A 19,156-nucleotide genomic window follows, 5' to 3' on the forward strand; every position below is an offset into this window, starting at 1 on the left:
TATTCATATGGTTCTATCTTGTAAGTCATTAATCCTTCATTTTTATTTGCCGCCATGTGACATTCACCAGCTCCTGTATCTATCAATATATTTGGTCATTTTATATACCTTCTACCGTTGAAAATTTTTCCTTCTATTTTCATATTTCCAATATTTCCATGAGGTTTTATTTCTTTTATACCACTAGTTTCTCCCAAATATTCCTTTTTATTTGGTAGTTTAAGACTTTTTGATTTCTTTATCAACCTTCCATTATGAAATGTTATTTTATAATCTTCTTCTTCTCTTAACTCTGTTATTTCAAGTTTATTTTTAGTTATATTAAATTCATATTCTTTTGGGATAAGATTTATTTGTTTGTTTGGTTCCACTATTTTACTAATATCTTTACATTCCTTATGAATTTCTATGTATGGTTTATTGGAATAAATATTCCCATAATTAGAATTAGTAAATGTATATAATGCCCTATATTCCATAGTCATAATTTGGTCTCCTGGTTCCATTATATCATTTCTATGTAATTTGAAATGTAATCCTAAAACTTCATTAAAGTTTTTATCTTTTAATGAGACACAATATTTTGGGTAACAAGTAAATATTAACTTTTGATATGCTAAATTTCCTTCTATAGTTCCTAAATGACCATCTTCCAAATTTATAATTCTTCCATCATGTAAACTTACAGTTAATGGTGAATCTATTCCTTCCCTAAATAAGGATTTAAACATTATTTGTATTCCTGCTAAATAAACATATTGGATCTTTTCACTATGCTTTTTACTTATTTTTGATAATAATTCTGATACTGTACTTTTTGTTAAAAGATTTATTTTATGTGTTCCTTGAGTTGTCCTAACATCTATAGTCTTTTCAATCTTATGGTATTCATTTATTGCTATTCTTTCTCTTCTTCATATTCTATCTAAAATTTCCCATTTTTCTATTTTCAAATCTAAGGATAACTTTTGTATCTTCTTAAATTTATTATTATCAAAAGTTACTTTTAATCCATAACCTTCTATTTCCTCATATTCTTGGATTTCTATATTATTGTTTTCTATTTCTTCAATCTCTCTATTCAGATTCTGATCCATTATTTTCTGAATCTACTTCACTTATAAATATTTCTTGATTATTATAATTTTCAATATCAGATATTTCACTTAATTCGCTTTCTATTTCAAAATAATCTTTTTGTAATATTCTTACTTTTTTCTTTGTACAATCTCGACTTATATGACTTATTTCTCCACAATTCCAACATTTACATTGTTTTTTTTATCTTTCTTATAAGGTTTATTTTTCTGTATATTATTTTTCTTTTTATAATATTTCCTTCCAGGTTTTATGTATTTTTTCTTAAAGTTTCTATATTTTTTAAACTTCCTGTTTTTATATTTTCTTTTATTTCTTTTTTCAGAATTACATCCCCATCTTGTAGGTTTTTCCATATCTTCACAACATATCCTAGTTAATTTTCCTGATTTTTTCAGTAATTGTCTTTGTTGACATATATATGCAAGTCTTTCAAACAAGAATTTTATTCTTGATCCTAGTGTTCTAGGTATTCCTATATTTTTTTTAACATATTTTTCAAATTCTATTTTAAAATATATTCCCCATGATCCTGGTAATTTATTATAATACATATCTTGATACACTTCTTGATTCTCATTACTATAAAATTGAGTATAATAGTATTATTTGAATTCACAAGTATATTCTTTAATTTTACACATATCACAAATTGTTAGATTAATTAACTTAACTCTTGCATTATCTTTCTCTCGTATTGCTTCTTCTTCATAATTTCTTAACTAATTTTCTCCTAAGAATTCATCTGCAATATATTCTACTAATCTTTCTATTCCTAGTTTATCTGACTTTATTATTTCTATTTGTACATTTCTTTTTATTAATGATTTTGTATCACTACTAATTCCTTTCCACAAATTTCTAAAATTTCCTTCAAAGGATGTAATTAAAAAATTTATTCTCCTTTCAGTATTCTCCCATGTATCATCTTTATTATATAAAAAAAATAATATCATTAAGTCTGCCCAAGTTATCAAGGCTTTCTTAGTATCTATTTTACAATCTAAGTCTAATTTTGTTCCTCCATGGTTAACAGGCTTATCATAATTATTATTTAATTCAAATTTATTACTATATTTATTTCCTTTGGATGGTTGTTTATCTCTTATTTTATCATAAAATTGCCTATATGGTTTATTATACATTGGAGCATAGCTTTCATCTGGATCTATTGGTTCTTGTTTAGAGGTTCCTACGGGATTAGGTCTTCCTCCAGTATTCATTAAGATTTGGTATTCATCATCTATACTTTCTAAACTTAAATGATCAAAATTATCTATCAGTAGATCTAATTCTTCATTCATCTTCTTTGTCTTGATTTTCTTCAATTTTTTGTTTACCTAATATTCTTTCTCTAGATTCCTCTTCTTCTATTATTTTAGGTAATATATTTTTCCTAAACTCATCATCCATGCTTCCTGTTTCTATTATTATATTTTTTTTTTCAATATGTTTTTTTCCCTATTCTGGTTATTTCTTTTTCTATAAATTTTTTATCTACTCTATTATTCTTTTCTTCATTTTCTTTTAATTTTCTGACTTCAAGTTTTAATATATTTATATCATTCCTAGCTTCTTTTATTTCATTCTTAATTTCTTGTACATCATTAATTAATGTTCTTATTAAATGTTTTAATTCTTCCATATGTTCACTGATTGACATTTTATCTATTTTTGATTGACAATAATAAAATACTATACACTCAGCATTTTTACAATCTTTTATCATTTTATCATATTTTTGTTTTATAACTTCAGAATTTGTTAGCTCTTTTAATTTTTCATAATACCTTGCTTTTTCTTTATACCTTTCTTGTTTTAACTTTAATAGCTGTGTTTCTTGAGTTTTAGTCATTTCTCCAGGTATTAATAATTCATCTAAAATTTTATTATTTATTAATCTTATTCTTTCTAACTTCTTTTCTAAAATATTTTTAGTTTTTTTCCATTTTATGATGATTCATATATTTCCCTCTGGTATAATTCATTTTCAAATATTTCGCAAATTATTTCATATGTACGTCTATCTTTNACTTGTTAATTTTTTAAGGATTTAGATAGAAGATTTTTATTATGAAATAGGTTGTTTTTAATATTTGTTTAAGGGTATTTTAGATAGTTCCAAATGTTTGGAAAAGTCAGGGGCCATTTTTGAAAATGACCTCTCTTATTTGGGTCAATTTCATGTATTTTCCAATGTGGAGAGAGAATGTTGGCAAAAAATATTTAGAAAATGCTTCTTCTTATACATGCTACTTACATGTGATGAGTTGTGCTGCGTGGATGCGATAGGGTGTGTGACCCATGTGCACAGATGTATAAAATATATAGAAAGTGGGGTGGGCATTGTATGAGTGGGTTGTATATAAAAAAAAACGGTTGAACCCCAGCCTTAAGGGCCCCCACCGACCCTGCCCTGGGCCATCGTGGAGAAGGTAAATCACAGGATGTGTCTCCCAAGAGCCAGGGTGGAGAGCACATGGATAGGCCAAGGCTGTTAACCGGGTTGTATATAAATATATATGTTAACTAGTGTTACTTGTATATAATGATTTATACATATAAGAGGTCAAAAAATTGGAATTTTTTTTTATTTGGCAGAAGAAATTCTGATCCAATTATATCTCATCACATCATATGTATGTAAATCATTATATACATGTACCACAACTGTTATATGTTTTTAACAATATTCTAAAAGGCGTAATACGTGGAGGCCAAGTTATGGATTATGCGAGATATAGGCGTAAAAAGACTTTTTTTATTTTAATTTTTAATCATTCAAAAAATCTTTTAATAATTAAAAATAATACCTACCAAACATTTAAAACAAATTTATATGAAATTTATACATTTTCCCAAGGTTCCAACGAAAAAATAAGTTCCAAATATAAATATTAAATATTAAATAAATATGAATTTTTGGAAGATTTCGTTTATTCAAAACTTTAAGCGACTATTTTGAATTTAGAATCGACAATGTGAAGAAAATAACAGTTAAGTTTTAACTTAGAAGAATTATAAAATAATAATAATTTTAAAAAATGATAATTATGAGCGCCTAGGAGCATATTAGTGCTCAACGATGGATGTTGATCGCTAAATTAGATGTCAAGCCACTTGGCTTTGCCAACGCATGACTTTTGGAACAATGGTTTTTAAATTACAACCCATAATTAGTAGATTAGTTTAATTTAATAATATTATTTTGGTTTTTAAATTACAACCCATAATTAGTAGATTAGTTTAATTTAATAATATTATTTTTAATATCGAAAAATTGAATTACATATGATTTTAGAATAAGCAAGTTTTAAACCTAATTTTTAAAGTTAGGAGTTAGAAATCATGTATGGGTGTAATTCCCTCACTAACAGTCCTTCCAGTGATTTAAATGATTTTTGGGGCCCATTTCCATTAAATTTAAATGATTTTTGGGGCCCATTTCATAAGTGTTTAAAGAATTCAGATCTCGAATAATTCTTATTTAAACGGTCCCATTTCACACTTACATAGGTAACATTCTATTAAGAGTATTCTATCCTACTCGACTTGACTTTAATCAAGATATAGGAATCATTAAAAGATTAACTTAACCTTTAACCAATCTGCAGAAAGCACTTTCGCATCATATGAATGAGTTAGGAAATTTGATTTCCTAAATGCTTCATGGATTTCTCACAACTTAGTTGTCCATTTGAATCAAGATCTTGGGATCTCCAGTCAACAAAGTAGGGTTACCATTGTAAGGACTCGAACGTAGTAGGCTTTACCTTATTCCCTTCGATATGCAGTATTCTTGATCTCTCTTAGTAAATCTCTTTTAAAGGTACCACGAGTTTATATCATTGGGATCAACTGTTTAATAGTATTATGTCTAGACATATGTGTCTAGATTTACCGTTATATGTGACTTAGTATCTTATCAAATATAACTAGCCAATGATCGATTCACACAAATGAAAACTCATTTTCCATTTGAAGTTGTACTTCAATCAACTATAATAATTTGATCATTCAAGTTACATCAAGGTCGTCACATAGACTAGCAATGCTTTCAAAGCATAAACCAACTTGATTCCAAACTTGAAGTAAAATTCAACAATAAAGAAGACTAATCATCTTCAAACATGTGCAACTTTTCATATTTGTGACATGTCACATAATAAGGTGCATATTTACTATACAATAACTCAATCATAGGTTGACAAATTGTGTTCTCAAAAGTCACAACCCTTCAAGAGGACACACCTCTTGGAATTAATTTCTATGAAGAGACATACTCCTTGGAAACTAATCACATCAAAGGTCATGATTTTCTATATGAAAGGACACACTTTTTCATCTAGAATATTTCATAATATTCTTCACAACTTTGCATAACGTAGTTTTAATCTTTAATATTTGAATGTCATTTTTCAATCATTATATTCAAAGATATCGGTACCACCGTCAATTATAGACACCGTTTGTGCTTTTATAAATAATTTCATATTTCAATAATTGGATGAACAATAATTAGGACAAAACACATTTTGCTATATTCTTATGCAAATATAGTTTAGCATAAGTCATCTCATTTAATTTCATTAAATTAATTGGGGCTCAACAATTTATCATGTAATTTTCCATATTCTTTTGAAGGAATAATCATTAACCAAAGTAAATGAATAGCAACTTATATTCCAAACATTTATACATTTATTGGATAGATTTATTCCATCCATAAGAATGTCGATGTTCTGTGCCATAGCCATATTTGCAATCTTATCATCACAACAAGAGTTAGCATATTTACAATTAAATTAGCAATGGCTAACACCAACATCCTGCAATTCCACAACTAAGTTGTACATTTCAAATAAAGTGAAATTGACACAACTCTAATCAATTGCATTCATGCAGTCAATCATATTCATGATACCACACATTTTTCCATGAGTTAGAACGACAAAAATGATATTCTTCCTTACACAGATTTGACGTCCAAAACTCAAATTATTATGCAAAATTAATTCAGACATGCCCAAGTACAGACTTGACATTAAACTGTTTCATGCCAAGCAAAATTGAATGGACGCAGCCACGCAAATAGAACTGTCAAAAGTCACATGCTTTTTAAAGTCTATAAACTTTTACTGTAAAGACTAGATTTCATTATTACACACATTCATGATCACACCTTTTAAGAGTAAATTAATTGTCTTTAATTTTATTACAAGTGCGAGCATTTATTAGGGTTGTATAGATAACAGAACATAATTTCTGTGACTGGCCAAAACGGTTGTTTAAAAAAAAAAATCAAAAACACTCATTGGCAGCCATCAATAATATATACAAATCTTATCTGCATTCCCTCCATTGGTGGCACAAGTTGATCAGGAAGTATTGAACAAATAACATATAAACATCATAATAATGGGTAAACAAAATTTGAGGCATTTTTAGGTAATGATGCAGTCCCGACAACAAAAGATGTCATCATACTGTTTCAGGTATATAGTTGGATACAACAACTGATGCTGTGTACCACGTAATTTTCATAGATTTTGCAAATATGGATCAAACATGAATTCACACGAACATACATGAATATAAGATCATGCAATTTTTAATTATATATATAATTCCGATCCTAAATATGTTTATCCATAAAGTAATATAAAATTTATTACAACATAATTAAAATGTCAGCAGATTTATTTCATAACTAACCATAGTCGTACTTTAAAGTGGTCTTATAGGCCTCTCATCAGTAACACTAAAAATAGATCACAGGAGGACGGCTTATTGATTTTTCAGAATCAGATTCCAACAAAAATTAGAACATAAAATGCACTGAATAGATTGATTTAAAACACTAGACAACCATCGAAAATTTGTCTTAAGTTTGTTGGATCCGGCTTATTTGTAAGCGGTCAAGATGATTGTTTGTGAGTGCAAAGTTCAACCCGCAGAAGTGTAGTTAAACCACAATTTTATAAAGTGGAAGTGTAGTACAAAACCACAAAACCAAGATGAAATAAGGAGTAGAAAAGGAAATCTGAGACGAGTATAACTCTTTCCTTAAGACAAAATGACCCGTTACGATGCTTGCGGTTGAATGACATATGTCTCCCAAGATACAACGGATACATACTTGTGGTAGCAGAACTTCAAATCACAAGAACGGTGAAACTTCAACGAAATTTTTCCTCTACAAAGGAATGTTATGGGAATGAGAGAAAGAGAAAGATAAATTGCAAGAGAAGAATGGATGCTCAATGTAATGATGTACTCAAAACCACATCCAATGGGTCTTAGTTATAGATGTAGAAATAGCGCAAATGAAGTAGTGTGGACCAAAATATGCATCCTTTTAAAAAGTTGCAACACTTAGCCAAAACCTCATTTTGAAAAGTTGCAACATTTTATTTCTTCCAACTTTGGACCGTAATTTCTCATTCATCCGGAACTGGTTTCGAGATTTCAAATATACCATGACGATCTACTCGATGAGTAGAATAAGTTAGTCTATTTACTTTTGTAATTTAATCATCGCATCAAGTCCGAATATTTAATCGAAGTTGACACGAAGTCACACTTTTTCATACTTAACCACCAAAATTTTTGCGGTTAATTTATGTTGGTTTTTTAACAAATACCAAACATTTTCCATATCAACTTAACATGAAGTAAGCCCATTTCACCATTAATTTAGTTTAATTCTTGTTTGAGAATGTTTAAATGAATTTTAAAATTTTTAAGAATAATTAAAGTCACGGTCCCAAATATTTCTTTCTATCGTAAACTTTACCCAAACACTCAGCCGCTAATTTTAAAAAAAATGAAACTTTTTTTGACCAACTAAAACAAGGGTATTCTTATTGGCTCATATTTTTCTCTTCAATAAGTAGAATTCAGTGTTACTTTTCCTCCTAGTCATCCATTGCGCAATACTTGGGACCCCTTGGTTAACAGCAAAAACCATATCGTAACACAGGTCCAAAAGAACTAATCGTATATTAGCTTTGTTCGACGATAAATACTTCGGGGAAAATGCTTCAGTCCTTCATTCAGTTGGGTACTCAGCGTTGAACTTGTAGAAATTGTTAGGAAAAATGGGGAATATTTGTGCGTATATGTTTATCAATTAACATAATCAATTAAATAACAATAAACATAATTTAACAATAATATAAATATGAAAAGAGAAGAGTTAGAAATGCAAGTTTTAGAGAGTCATGTTACCTCCTTTTTGTGTGGATTTTTTCGGCACTGCACAGTTTCAAGATAAAAATTCATACTGCTCACAGTTGGTTCTCCTTCTATAGACTATAACGAGATGAATGGATGAGCCTCTAGAGTTTTCAAAGTAATATAGTATAAAATTGTAGAGAGAATAATACTTCAAGTTGTTATATCAACCCCACAAATAAACTATTAAAATATAAATTATAATATGAATTATGATATTTTTGAGTTGTGTTAAAACTGATTATTAAATCAAAAAACAAAATTTTAAATGATTTAAATATCGAAAGGTCAAAACTTAGCCCTTGACCTTGTTTGAGCCCCATTCTTTTCCTAAGAATGAATTTTTAAATAGTATATTGATAGGAAATGTGTGGTTAAAAAATAAGAAAAAATTTTAGATTATGTGCAATATTATTTTATTGAAAAATTTGTAGTTGAAATTATGTCAAAATACTGTTTAAAATGCATTTTTTTAAAGAATGAGGCTCAAAGAGGGACTTATTTTTATGTTACCACAGAAATAATGTGGTTTACTTCGGACGAGCAAATCCCTCCCATCCAACAATAAATTTGTCATGGAATGGAACCTAGATTCAAAGTCATAAACCGCAGCTCCACCAGTTCACAAGTCTATACAGAATTGGAAATAAACACGATTGAGAAGCCATTTCAAAACCTCGTGTCCCCGCCTGAGCTCCATTAATGATCAATACATCACCATGTCATCCATAATTCTCCCAACTAGCTTATCCTCAATTTCAAAGATCGAGTTGGTTCGGGTCACTTCAATCTAACCATAACTTTCATATGCCGAAGTATCAGTCAAGTACGCCCATGCCCCATATTCAAATGACAATAGTAGCATATGAGTAATCGTCAATTAACAGCAACATCACCGATAACTCGTGGAGGGGCAATTTCTTGGACCACCATCAAGTTTGGGATAATGTTTTGCTACACTATTTGTATTGTAATAATATAATACGGCTTCATTGTTAGCAAAAATGCAGAGTAGCCTTGTGGGGGAGTAAATGGACATATGGATTATGGATAAAGATTAGTTTATCCTTTTGATTGCCTTCAACTTCGCCCAAAAAAGAAAACTTATCACACTGCTTTTTCTTTGCAGAAAAGATTCTACATTGTTAGAAGCCTTTCCATCAATAATAATAATAATCGAACCATTTAGGAACATTTTTGAAATTTCAAGGCCGCCACCAATGTGGGGGATATATGGTACTGCCCGGGAGAAACTGGTTGGAGGAGCATCAAGTGCCGATGAGGGTAGTGAGTGTGCGGAGGGTGTTGGTTTGTAAATCGAGGAGGACAAAGTGAAATGAACAATGAATTCTAATAATTGAAGGAAAAATATGAATTGACAAAAATACCCTTATTTTAATTGGTTGAAACTTCTTTTCCCCCCTTTTTAGGTCAACTGACCGCTAAACTAACAGTTTTCGTCAATTCTTCCTTTTACTGCGACTATTTCAAAGATTTAGGAATGGTTTGGATAAAATCTAAAAAAAAAAAAAAGGTCTTCCTTATTTTATCGAGTTCAATCGAATGTGTGAATAAAAAATAGATAATAATTTATGATTCTATGAAATATGTATATAAAAAGTATGTTTAACAAAAATAATTCAACATAATTTAAAAAAAAAAATTTACCTCAAACCCTATATTTAAATTTTCAATTTCATAAATCATGTTGTAAATATTTTTCTTCAAAAATTTCGTATAATCTCATTGCACACTATCCACCCCACCATATTTCACACCCCACCCCTACTTTCTTGGATAAAATCTACTTGTACATAATTTTATGTACATAAGGGGTCCATACACTCACATGAGTGTGGGGCCCATGTGGGGTCCACTTGAGTGAATTATGTACACCAAGCACAACTTTACTTTCTTTGCCTACTACCTCCATGATTAATGTTACTTCTATGTTATGAGTTACATAATAATTTATACACAGATGAGGTGTTAAAAAGAGAATGATAATTTTTTTTTTTAAAATTCAATTGAAGAAATATGATTCAATCATATGTCACCAATCATGTGTATGTAAGTCATTGTGTACCTATAACATGTCTGCAACCTCAATTACAACATCCACTCATCAAATGCCACCCAGCTCATCCACACAAACATTTAATTCATATTGTAAAAACAAGAAAAAGCTCTTCCTACCTTCAATGGCATTTCATCTTCTTCTTTTTTTCTTTTTTCTTTTTTTTTTTTCCCTTTCAATTCCTCTTCTATTAGTTATCTTTTGAACTTTCAATTTCATTACAATTTTATGACCAGCAATAGGTAAATTGAGAAGTGCTTGGAGGTGTAACAGTTTCTAGAAATGAGTGCAATGGCAATAATGTGGAGGATCGATCATGATCTGACGACGGATCTGGGAGTGGCTATTTGAGAATATGGGTGCTAGAAGAAATAATGATCTAAGAGTGGGTGTTTAGAATTGTAGAAATGGGGAATGGTTGGTCTAGATGGTGGTTCGACGGTGGTCTGCTGGTGCTTGAAGAAATTGCAAGAGAATTTTATACCATGAGTTGTTGCTTTTAGATTTTGAACGGTGAGGATCTATTTTTTTAGTTTGTTTATGAAATTTTGTGGTTCTTTAGATTTGTAATCAATGTTGATCTCTTAATTTTGTGCTACCAAAAATCGTACATGTTGATTTCTCGAGCTTGATGGTTTTGATTGAACACGATCGTAGTCTTCCGGTACTTGAAACAAAGGCAACGAGGTATGTTCTCGTCGCCCCTTCGATGCTTAAGTCAAAAAGGGAATTATATGCGTGAGACTATAAATTAGAGAATAATGAGAACGTACCTAAATAATGGCTTAATGTTATGTATTTATAGAGGTATATGGTGCTTTCGTAGTGGGATTTAACCATCTGGGTATCTTTATCCGATAGAGTCCCATGAGAAAGCAGTGTTTGGATCCAACTAAGATTAGAAGACCAATTGTTAAGAGGACTCTCTTAGACTTGGGAGATGTGGTTTGAAGTATTTGTGTCAAATAAGAGTTCTCAGGGGATAGACCTTCTCCTTAGTACGAGGAAGATGGTAGTTGAGGACCTCAAGAGGATTTTCCCGAGCTATTATTCCCGAGGACATCTTGCAATCTTTGAATGTCATCAAGGTTGGGCACAATATCCCAAGGACCTAATACATCCCGAGCACTGATGACCGGAAATCGTAAGAAACGCCTTCACAATTGGTCAGGGATGAAAGTGGTCGGGATACGCAGGAACTGTCAGTATCACTAGCCCTCGTGCACTTATTCTCGAGGATATGGTGTAAAATAAGCCAAAAGGAAAAGAGCTTAGGTGCGTAAGCTCGGGGGAGTTCTTGAAGACAGGTGTTCAGAAGGGTTGACGTGTACTGAGGTAAGCCCTAAATAAGAAAAGGCGGTAAAAAGCGTTATGGGCTGGATGTAAGACACGTAGCCAAATCTGACGGTCGGGGTAGTGACCTTTGGGATACCCTCTTCTGTTACCTATAAATACCTTGTTCTCTTTTCATTTTTCACTTTTCACTCTCAGTAAAATTCTCTCACTAATCATTGGGATCAGAACTTTGGTGGGTTTTTTAGGCGTCGACTTTAAGGTAAGACCTCAAGACCTTAAGTTATTCTATAGACATTTTTTGCTAGGTCAGGATGTCTAGTAGTAGTAGTGAGTCTTCGTCCTCTTCCTCGAGTAATACCCCCGAGGACAGGGAACGCTCGATCATATCCATGGCCATGCCCATTAATGTACATCCTCAGGCACAAGGTATCCCGACTCCCCTTAGGTACCCCGACCTTCCCTGTAAATTTAAGAAGCATCTAGCGATATCAACGGCTAGGGAGCATGGGCTCATGCCTAAGTGTGATATTAGAACGCCGGGGGGTGAGGATAGGCTGGCTAGTGCTCGAGATGGAGAGTTTGTAGAGACTCACTAAAGGGTGGATTTAGATGGCCCCTACACCCCTTCTTTGTGGCCTTACTAGTCGAGCACAACATGAGCCCTGGTTAGCTCATGCCAAATGGATGGAGGATGCTTACTTACTTTTTTATAGCCTGTAGGTACTTAGGTATTGACTCGACTTTTGTAGAATGGTCTTCGATTTGAAACAGCTGCCTCAATATACATGTTTTGTCTACCTTTCATCTCGAGGAGGTTTTAGGATACCGAGGATGCCAAGTTCATTAAAGGGGTGAAAAGAAAAGTGGTTTTATGTCATACCTCAGGATTCTGACTTTCCTTTTAGTCCTAGGTGGGTTTTGCCCGACACGGCCAGGTTTTGTGAAAGGCAGGCCTATTTCAAGTCTTTAGAAAGAGATAGGTTGATGTTAGAGAACCTCGAGCCTCTTGTTTATGATATAGATGACATTTTGGAGGATGATATTCTCGATCTTGCAGATGTGAAAGGTGCTGAGGGTAGGGATTGTACTTTCGCCTTTTTCTCGTCGATTTGTCTTTGTTAATTATGCTCACGCTAATTACTTGTCTTTTCAGGGATGACTTTCGATCCTTTAGCTCTTTGACAGGTCGTGAACAAGAAGTCGAGGGCCCCTCAAATCCGAGCCCCAGGTCAAAAAAGGGAGAAAAAGAGGCCTCGAGATTCAGGGCCAGAGATTGTTAGGAGTGGTCTTGGTGAGACATCTGCCCGAGGACAATCCCCAATCATTCACGAGCACAAAACTCCAATTGCCACTCTTCGATCACGTCCTCGGTCAAGGAGTACTCCCGAGGTTGCTGACCTCGAGGATGAGGTCCTTCCTATGCCTTCTTTTCAAAATCGAGATCCTGAGTGTCGAGCATCGTGGACAAATATCGGAAGGACCTTGTCTTCGACGAGGGCATGAAAGCTCTTGAATCCCTTACGCTGAAGGTAAGCTCACTCATTTTACTTGGTGTAATTTATGGATTTCTATGACTTGATCATTAAGCTTGGGTTTTATATATTGTAGACTCTGAGTATTGCCCAAGGCCTCTCTCTGAAGGGGAAAGATGAGGCACAACAAACTGTTGAGGTTGAGGATACTGCTCGAGCACATGAGAAAAGAATAGCTAACATGGAGGCTGAGTGTTTCCTTCTCCAGAAGGAACGCGATGACGCCAAGAATGGCCTTCAGAAAGCCCGGGAAGAGGCTGGAATGGCCAAGGACAAGGCCGAGGATTTAAAGCTCGAGATCGAGTGTTTGAAGATGGATTTCGAAACTTGCCTGACTGAAGCTCGAGGCATCGCAATCAAGGATTTCAAAACATCTGAGGAGTTCAATGGATTGAAGAGAGAGTACGCCATGGGCTCGTACTTCCATGCTTTGAAAGAGGCTCGGGCATTTTTGCGCTCGAAGCCTGATGTAAAGGCCAAGGATTTAAAGAACATCCCAGAGGTTGCTGAAGACCTCGAGCTTTCAGAGTCTGAGGAAACCGTCGATGACCAGGAGGTCGATATTAACGGCGAGGACGTAGCGGAAGAGCAAGGAAGCCCGACCTCGGGGAGAAGGAGTCGAGGACATAGACTAGTTTTTGTTTTCTTTTTGTTTTTGAATACTCTTAGCTCTTGTACTGATTGATTATTTTTGAAATCAATGTATTCTTCCCGAGCTTAACTCGCACTTCTTACTATGTTATTTCGATTATATTTGCTCAAGCTTTAAGTTCGTTTGAGGACCAAACTAAGTGATGTGACCTAGCTCGACTTTAAGAGAATCCATAGCTTGACGCCTAAGATGACTTAATAACTCAACGCCTAGATGAATTGATATCTCGACGCCTAGATGAATTGATATCTCGATGCCCAAGATTAATAACTCGACGCCTAAAATGAATTGATATCTCGATGTCATAGATAAATTAACATCTCGATGCCTAAGATGAATTGATATCTCGACGTCATGGATAAATCAACATCTCGACGCCTAGATGAACTGGTAAACTACTTAAAAATCTCAATGACTTAATCCATAAAAGTTTTAGACAAAGGTAGTAACTCGATCTTAGGGTCATCCCTTAATAAGGAAATTGTCTTGAGGACTAAATGACAATGAAATTGTCTCGACCTATAGCGTGATTCCCAAGGACAAGGATGGGCCTTTTTATAAGATTCATCACATCGTTGATCGGGCACTGTGTGCTCGAGAATTTTACTTGTATTGTTTGCCCTGATAACAATCTCTATGTGTTTGCTCGGCGACAAAAGCTTTTTGATTGCTTGCACGGGGTAAAGCTTTTTGATTGTTTGCTCGGGGTAAGGCTTTTTGATTGCTTGCGCGGGGCAAGGCTTTAGTTGCTTGTGCGGGGCAAAGCTTGAGTTGCTTGCACGAGGCAAGGCTTTCGTAGCTTGCACGAGGCAAGGCTTTTAGAGTGCTTGCTCGGGGCAAGGCTTTTAGATTGCTTGTGCGGGGCAAGGTTTTTAGTTTGCTTGCTCGGGGCAAGGCTTTTAGAGTGCTTGCTTGGGGCAAGGCTTTTAGTAGCGAGATCACATTTTGATGAATAGTTTAATTCTTATTATACTTTTAAAATAGACTTGGCACGCATGCCTGACAACTAAAAACGTGAACCTTGGCATGCAGGCCTGACTACCGAAAAATAAAACTTGGCACGCAGGCCTGGGAACTGAAAATGTGAACCTTGACGCGCAGGCCTGACTACTGAAAACTGGAAGAACAAGTTACTTGTAATATATTTTTAAATTCTCCGCATTCCATGGTCTTGGAAGTGGTCTTCCTGATGTATCCCTTAAACTGTATGCACCTCCTTGAAACTGTCGTATGATTTCGAAGGGTCCTTCCCAAACTGGTCCTAGCTTGTCCAGAGCATGACCTGTTGCTTCAGCCCTTCTTAACATAAGGTCTCCGGCTCTGAATCTCCACGTCCTCACTTTTTTATTGAAATACTTTGCTGTTTTATCTTGGTAAGAGGCCATTCTTAAAGCTGCCTGATCACAAACTTCTTCTAAGAGGTCGAGGTATTCAGTGGTGCATCTTGCACCTTCGGGCTCAAGCCTTCTTTGGCTGGGCAACCTGACTTCAACAAGGATGGTGGCCTCAATATCGAAAACCAACATGAAGGGGGTTTTCCCCGTAGCGGTTCAGTGGGACATTCTATATGTCCAAAATATGGAAGGTAACTCATCAGACCAGGAACCTCTTGCATCTCCGATCCTTGTACGGAGGTCTTGCAATATAATCCAATTGGTCACCTCGGCAAGACCATTACTTTGAGAATCGAAAACTGATGTCAAATGGTGATCAACCACTAGGTTGAAATAGAAGTTTTTAAATTATGCATTGTCAAACTGCCTACCATTATCAGTTATGAGGACTTTCGGTATCCCGAACCTGCATATGATGGACCTCCAAATGAAAGTTCTCAACTTAGGCTTTGAAATTGTTGCTAAAGGCTCAGCCTCCACCCACTTAGTGAAATACTCAATAGCCACAGCCACAAACTTCAATTGCCCCCTAGTTATTGGAAAGGGACTGAGGATGTCAACTCCCCACTGCTCAAACAGGGTCGTGCAACTAATGCTAGTGAGGTCCTCTGCGGGAGAGTGGATCATATTGCCGAATCTCTGGCACTTGTCACACTTCTTGACATATTCATGGGTGTCTTTCTTCATGGTAGGCCAATAATATCCATACCTTATGTGCTTGAAGGTTAATGCCCGAGCTTCTTGATGGTTTCCACATATTCCTTCATGAACTTCTTCTAGGGTGTGGGATGATTTGGAAGACTTAAGGCACCTGAGGTATGGAAGTGTGAGGCTCCTGCGAAATAAAATTCCTTCAATCATGCAATACCTTGGAGCTTTGGACCGGATGCTTCTTGCTGCTCGAGGATTTTCTGGAAGATTGTCATGTTTTATAAAGTCCACTATTGGATCCATCCATGATGGCTCATTATCAATATCCATGACACTTACAGTCTTATTGATGCTTGGCTCGGTTACAATTCTAACGTGGACTGTCTCGTCAAGCCCATCTATCCCCATGAACACCAATCTTGACAAGGCATTGGCTTTACAATTCTCAGCCCGAGTAATTTTCACAATTTCACAACTCTTGAACTTTCTCTGGAGATTATGCACTTTCGAGCAGTATAAGCTCATCGGCTCGTCCTTCCTATCAAACGTCCCTTCAATTTGTCCGACCACCAACTGGGAATCACTATAAATTTTGATGTTTTCAAGCTTGAGATTGATGGCAAGTTCCATGGCTATGATGACGGCTTCATACTCTGCTTCATTATTGGTTACTTCAAATTCGAACCTGAGTGCACACTGAATGTCTATGAACGTGTCCGGGCTTATGATTATGATCTCTGCACCTGAGCCTGAGGAGTTTGATGCTCTATCTACAAAAATTTGCCACACGCCTGTGGAAGAGCTCGAGCTACCGTCTGGCCCCTGAGGCCTTGGGGTGAGCTCTGCAATGAAGTTAGCTAAGGCCTGAACTTTAATAGATGGACGGGGCTTGAACTCTATGTCAAATTCTTCGAGTTCAATTGCCCACTTCAGTAATCTTCCTGAGACGTCTGGTTTCTGAAGAATATATTTCAGAGGCTGATTGGTGAGCACTAGAATAGGATATGACTAAAAATATTGTCGAAACTTTCATGCTGCCACTATCAGTGTAAGGGCAAGCTGTTCTGCGAAAGTGTATCTTGTTTCTGCATCAAGTAGGACTTTGCTTACATAATAAATGGGTTGCTGGGCCCTGTTAACCTCTTTCACCAAGATACCACTTACTGCACTCTGAGACACGGCTAAGTATAAATGTAAAGTATCCTCGGGCTTGGGTTTGGTGAGGATAGGAGGAGATTCCAACGTCTGCTTGAGCTCCTGAAAAGCCTTATCGCACTCCTCATTCTATTCAAAGCAATGATTACCCCTGACGGCTTTGAAGAAGGTGAAGCATCTGTCTACTGCTCAGGACATGAACATGTTCAAGGCGGCTACCCTGCCTGTCAACTTTTGAACTTCTTTCTTGGTCTTCGGTGATTCCATTGCTGCCAAAGCCTGAATCTTATCGGGGTTGGCCTCAATCCCCCAATGAGTGATCATGAAACCCAAGAACTTTCCTGAAGCTACGCCGAATACACACTTCTCTGGGTTGAGCTTCATCTTATATTTTCATAGGGTGGCGAACACTTCTTCGAGATTAGATACATGTCTTCTACCTTCTTGCTCTTTACCACCATGTCGTCAATGTAGGCCTCAGTATTCTTCCCTATCAAATTAGCAAAGATTTTGTTAATCAGTCTCTGATATGTTGCCCCAGCATTCTTTAACCAAACGGCATGACCCTATAGCAATATATGGCTGAATCAGCCATAAATGAGGTCTTCTCTTAGTCTTCTTTGGGCATGAAGATTTGATGATACCCCGAGAATGCATCTAAAAAATTGTATAGCTTATGTTCGGATGTGCTATCCACAAGATTGTCAACCCTGGGTAGCGGGTAGCTGTCTTTTGGGCACGCCTTATTGAGATCTGTGAAGTCGATACAGATCCTCCATTTACCACTGGCCTTCTTCACAAGAACAACGTTAGCGAGCCGATCGGGGTATTGGACTTCCCTTATGAACCCCGCTCTCACCAATTTGTCGACCTCTTGCTGAATGAACATACATCTTTCCGGCGCAAAACTGCCTCTTCCTTTACTTAACGGGTTTGGCCCCTGGGCTGATATTGAGTCTATGGACAGCTACTTCTAGGTCTATACCTGGCATATACTCTACCTTCCATGCAAAAAATCAATGTTGCGGGACAGACAATTGATGATTTCCTCCCGAAGGTTGGCCTTGAGATCCCGACCAATAGTTACTGCTTTTCCGTGCTCGAGCTCGACCACTTCCAATTCCTCAACAGGGGCCAATCTACCCCTTGGCTCGAGCTCGAGGTCTGAAAGTTGCATGACGTCTGTACTCATTCCTCGGATGCTAGTAACATAAAACTGTCTGGCAGCTGTTTGGTCTCCTCGAACTACTCCGATGCCATGACCTGTGGGAAACTTCATGGCCTGGTGGAAAGTTGATACAGTAACCCGGATCTTGTTCAGTAGGGGTCTTTCCAAAATGATATTGTAGGCCATTAGGGTATTAACCACTTGGAATGGTGTGATCTCTGTCACTTGTGTATTACCAGAACCTAATGTAAGCGGGAGCTCGACGATGCCCTCAGGGATAATGACTCCACCACCAAATCCCTGTAGAGGAGTTTTTACTGCCTTAAGCTGTTTGGGAAAGATCCCCATTTTTGCGAAAGCCTCCTGTGAGAGTATATTTGCTGCACTCCCATTATCAACCAGAATCCTCTTTACTTCGAAGTTAGCCACAACCGCAGAGACAACCAAGGCATCGTCATGAGGATATGATATTCCTTCCAAATCTCTTACTCCGAAAGTGATGTCTTTGACTTCATCACGAGATTCTCTTGGGGTATGAGCATGTTGGCGGGCATATTGCTTTCGCCCACTATTTGTGTCTCCTCCAAATGCTATCCTCCCAACGATAATATTAATTGTCCCGGCAGTGGGTTGACCACTGCTTTCGGCTCCAGGCTCTTTCAGATTGTCACGGTCATTCCTCGGGCGTTTATCATGACCAATGTAATTCTTTAAAAATTCTCTTTTGATAAGGACGTCAATTTCTCGCTGTAAAGCATGACAATCCTCTGTGGTATGCTCATGATTTCGGTGAAATTCACAATACTTGCTCCTATCTTTTGTGTCAGGGGGCTACTTTATCCTTGAATGTCACTTTAATTCTTTCATATCCTTAATCTCCATCAAGATGTTTGTCTT

The 19,156-nt window shown here is 35.8% G+C and overlaps 1 protein-coding gene across 1 annotated transcript; it reads right to left on the reverse strand.

The window, feature by feature from the left end:
- Positions 1-15,633: 15,633 nt before the first annotated feature.
- On the reverse strand, positions 15,634-17,475 carry LOC111375929. The gene is made up of 3 exons (XM_022998854.1): positions 17,311-17,475; positions 17,047-17,220; positions 15,634-16,893 (listed from the first exon to the last, which is right to left on the reverse strand). The coding sequence occupies exons 1-3, from the start codon at positions 17,473-17,475 to the stop codon at positions 15,634-15,636; spliced, it is 1,599 nt and encodes a 532-aa protein (XP_022854622.1).
- Positions 17,476-19,156: the final 1,681 nt, after the last annotated feature.

Source organism: Olea europaea, unplaced genomic scaffold, assembly GCF_002742605.1.
Source record: "Olea europaea var. sylvestris unplaced genomic scaffold, O_europaea_v1 scaffold1431, whole genome shotgun sequence".
Taxonomy (NCBI): Eukaryota; Viridiplantae; Streptophyta; class Magnoliopsida; order Lamiales; family Oleaceae; genus Olea; species Olea europaea.

Coding starts and splice junctions, on each gene's coding strand:
- LOC111375929 (XM_022998854.1), bottom strand. CDS start 17,475: ATGAAGCTCAACCCAGAGAAGTGTGTATTCGGCGTAGCTTCAGGAAAG. Junction 17,221..17,310: donor TTCAAAAGTTGACAGGCAGG/GTAGCCGCCTTG, acceptor TGCTTTGAATAG/AATGAGGAGTGCGATAAGGC. Junction 16,894..17,046: donor CCCAGCAACCCATTTATTAT/GTAAGCAAAGTC, acceptor TATATTCTTCAG/AAACCAGACGTCTCAGGAAG.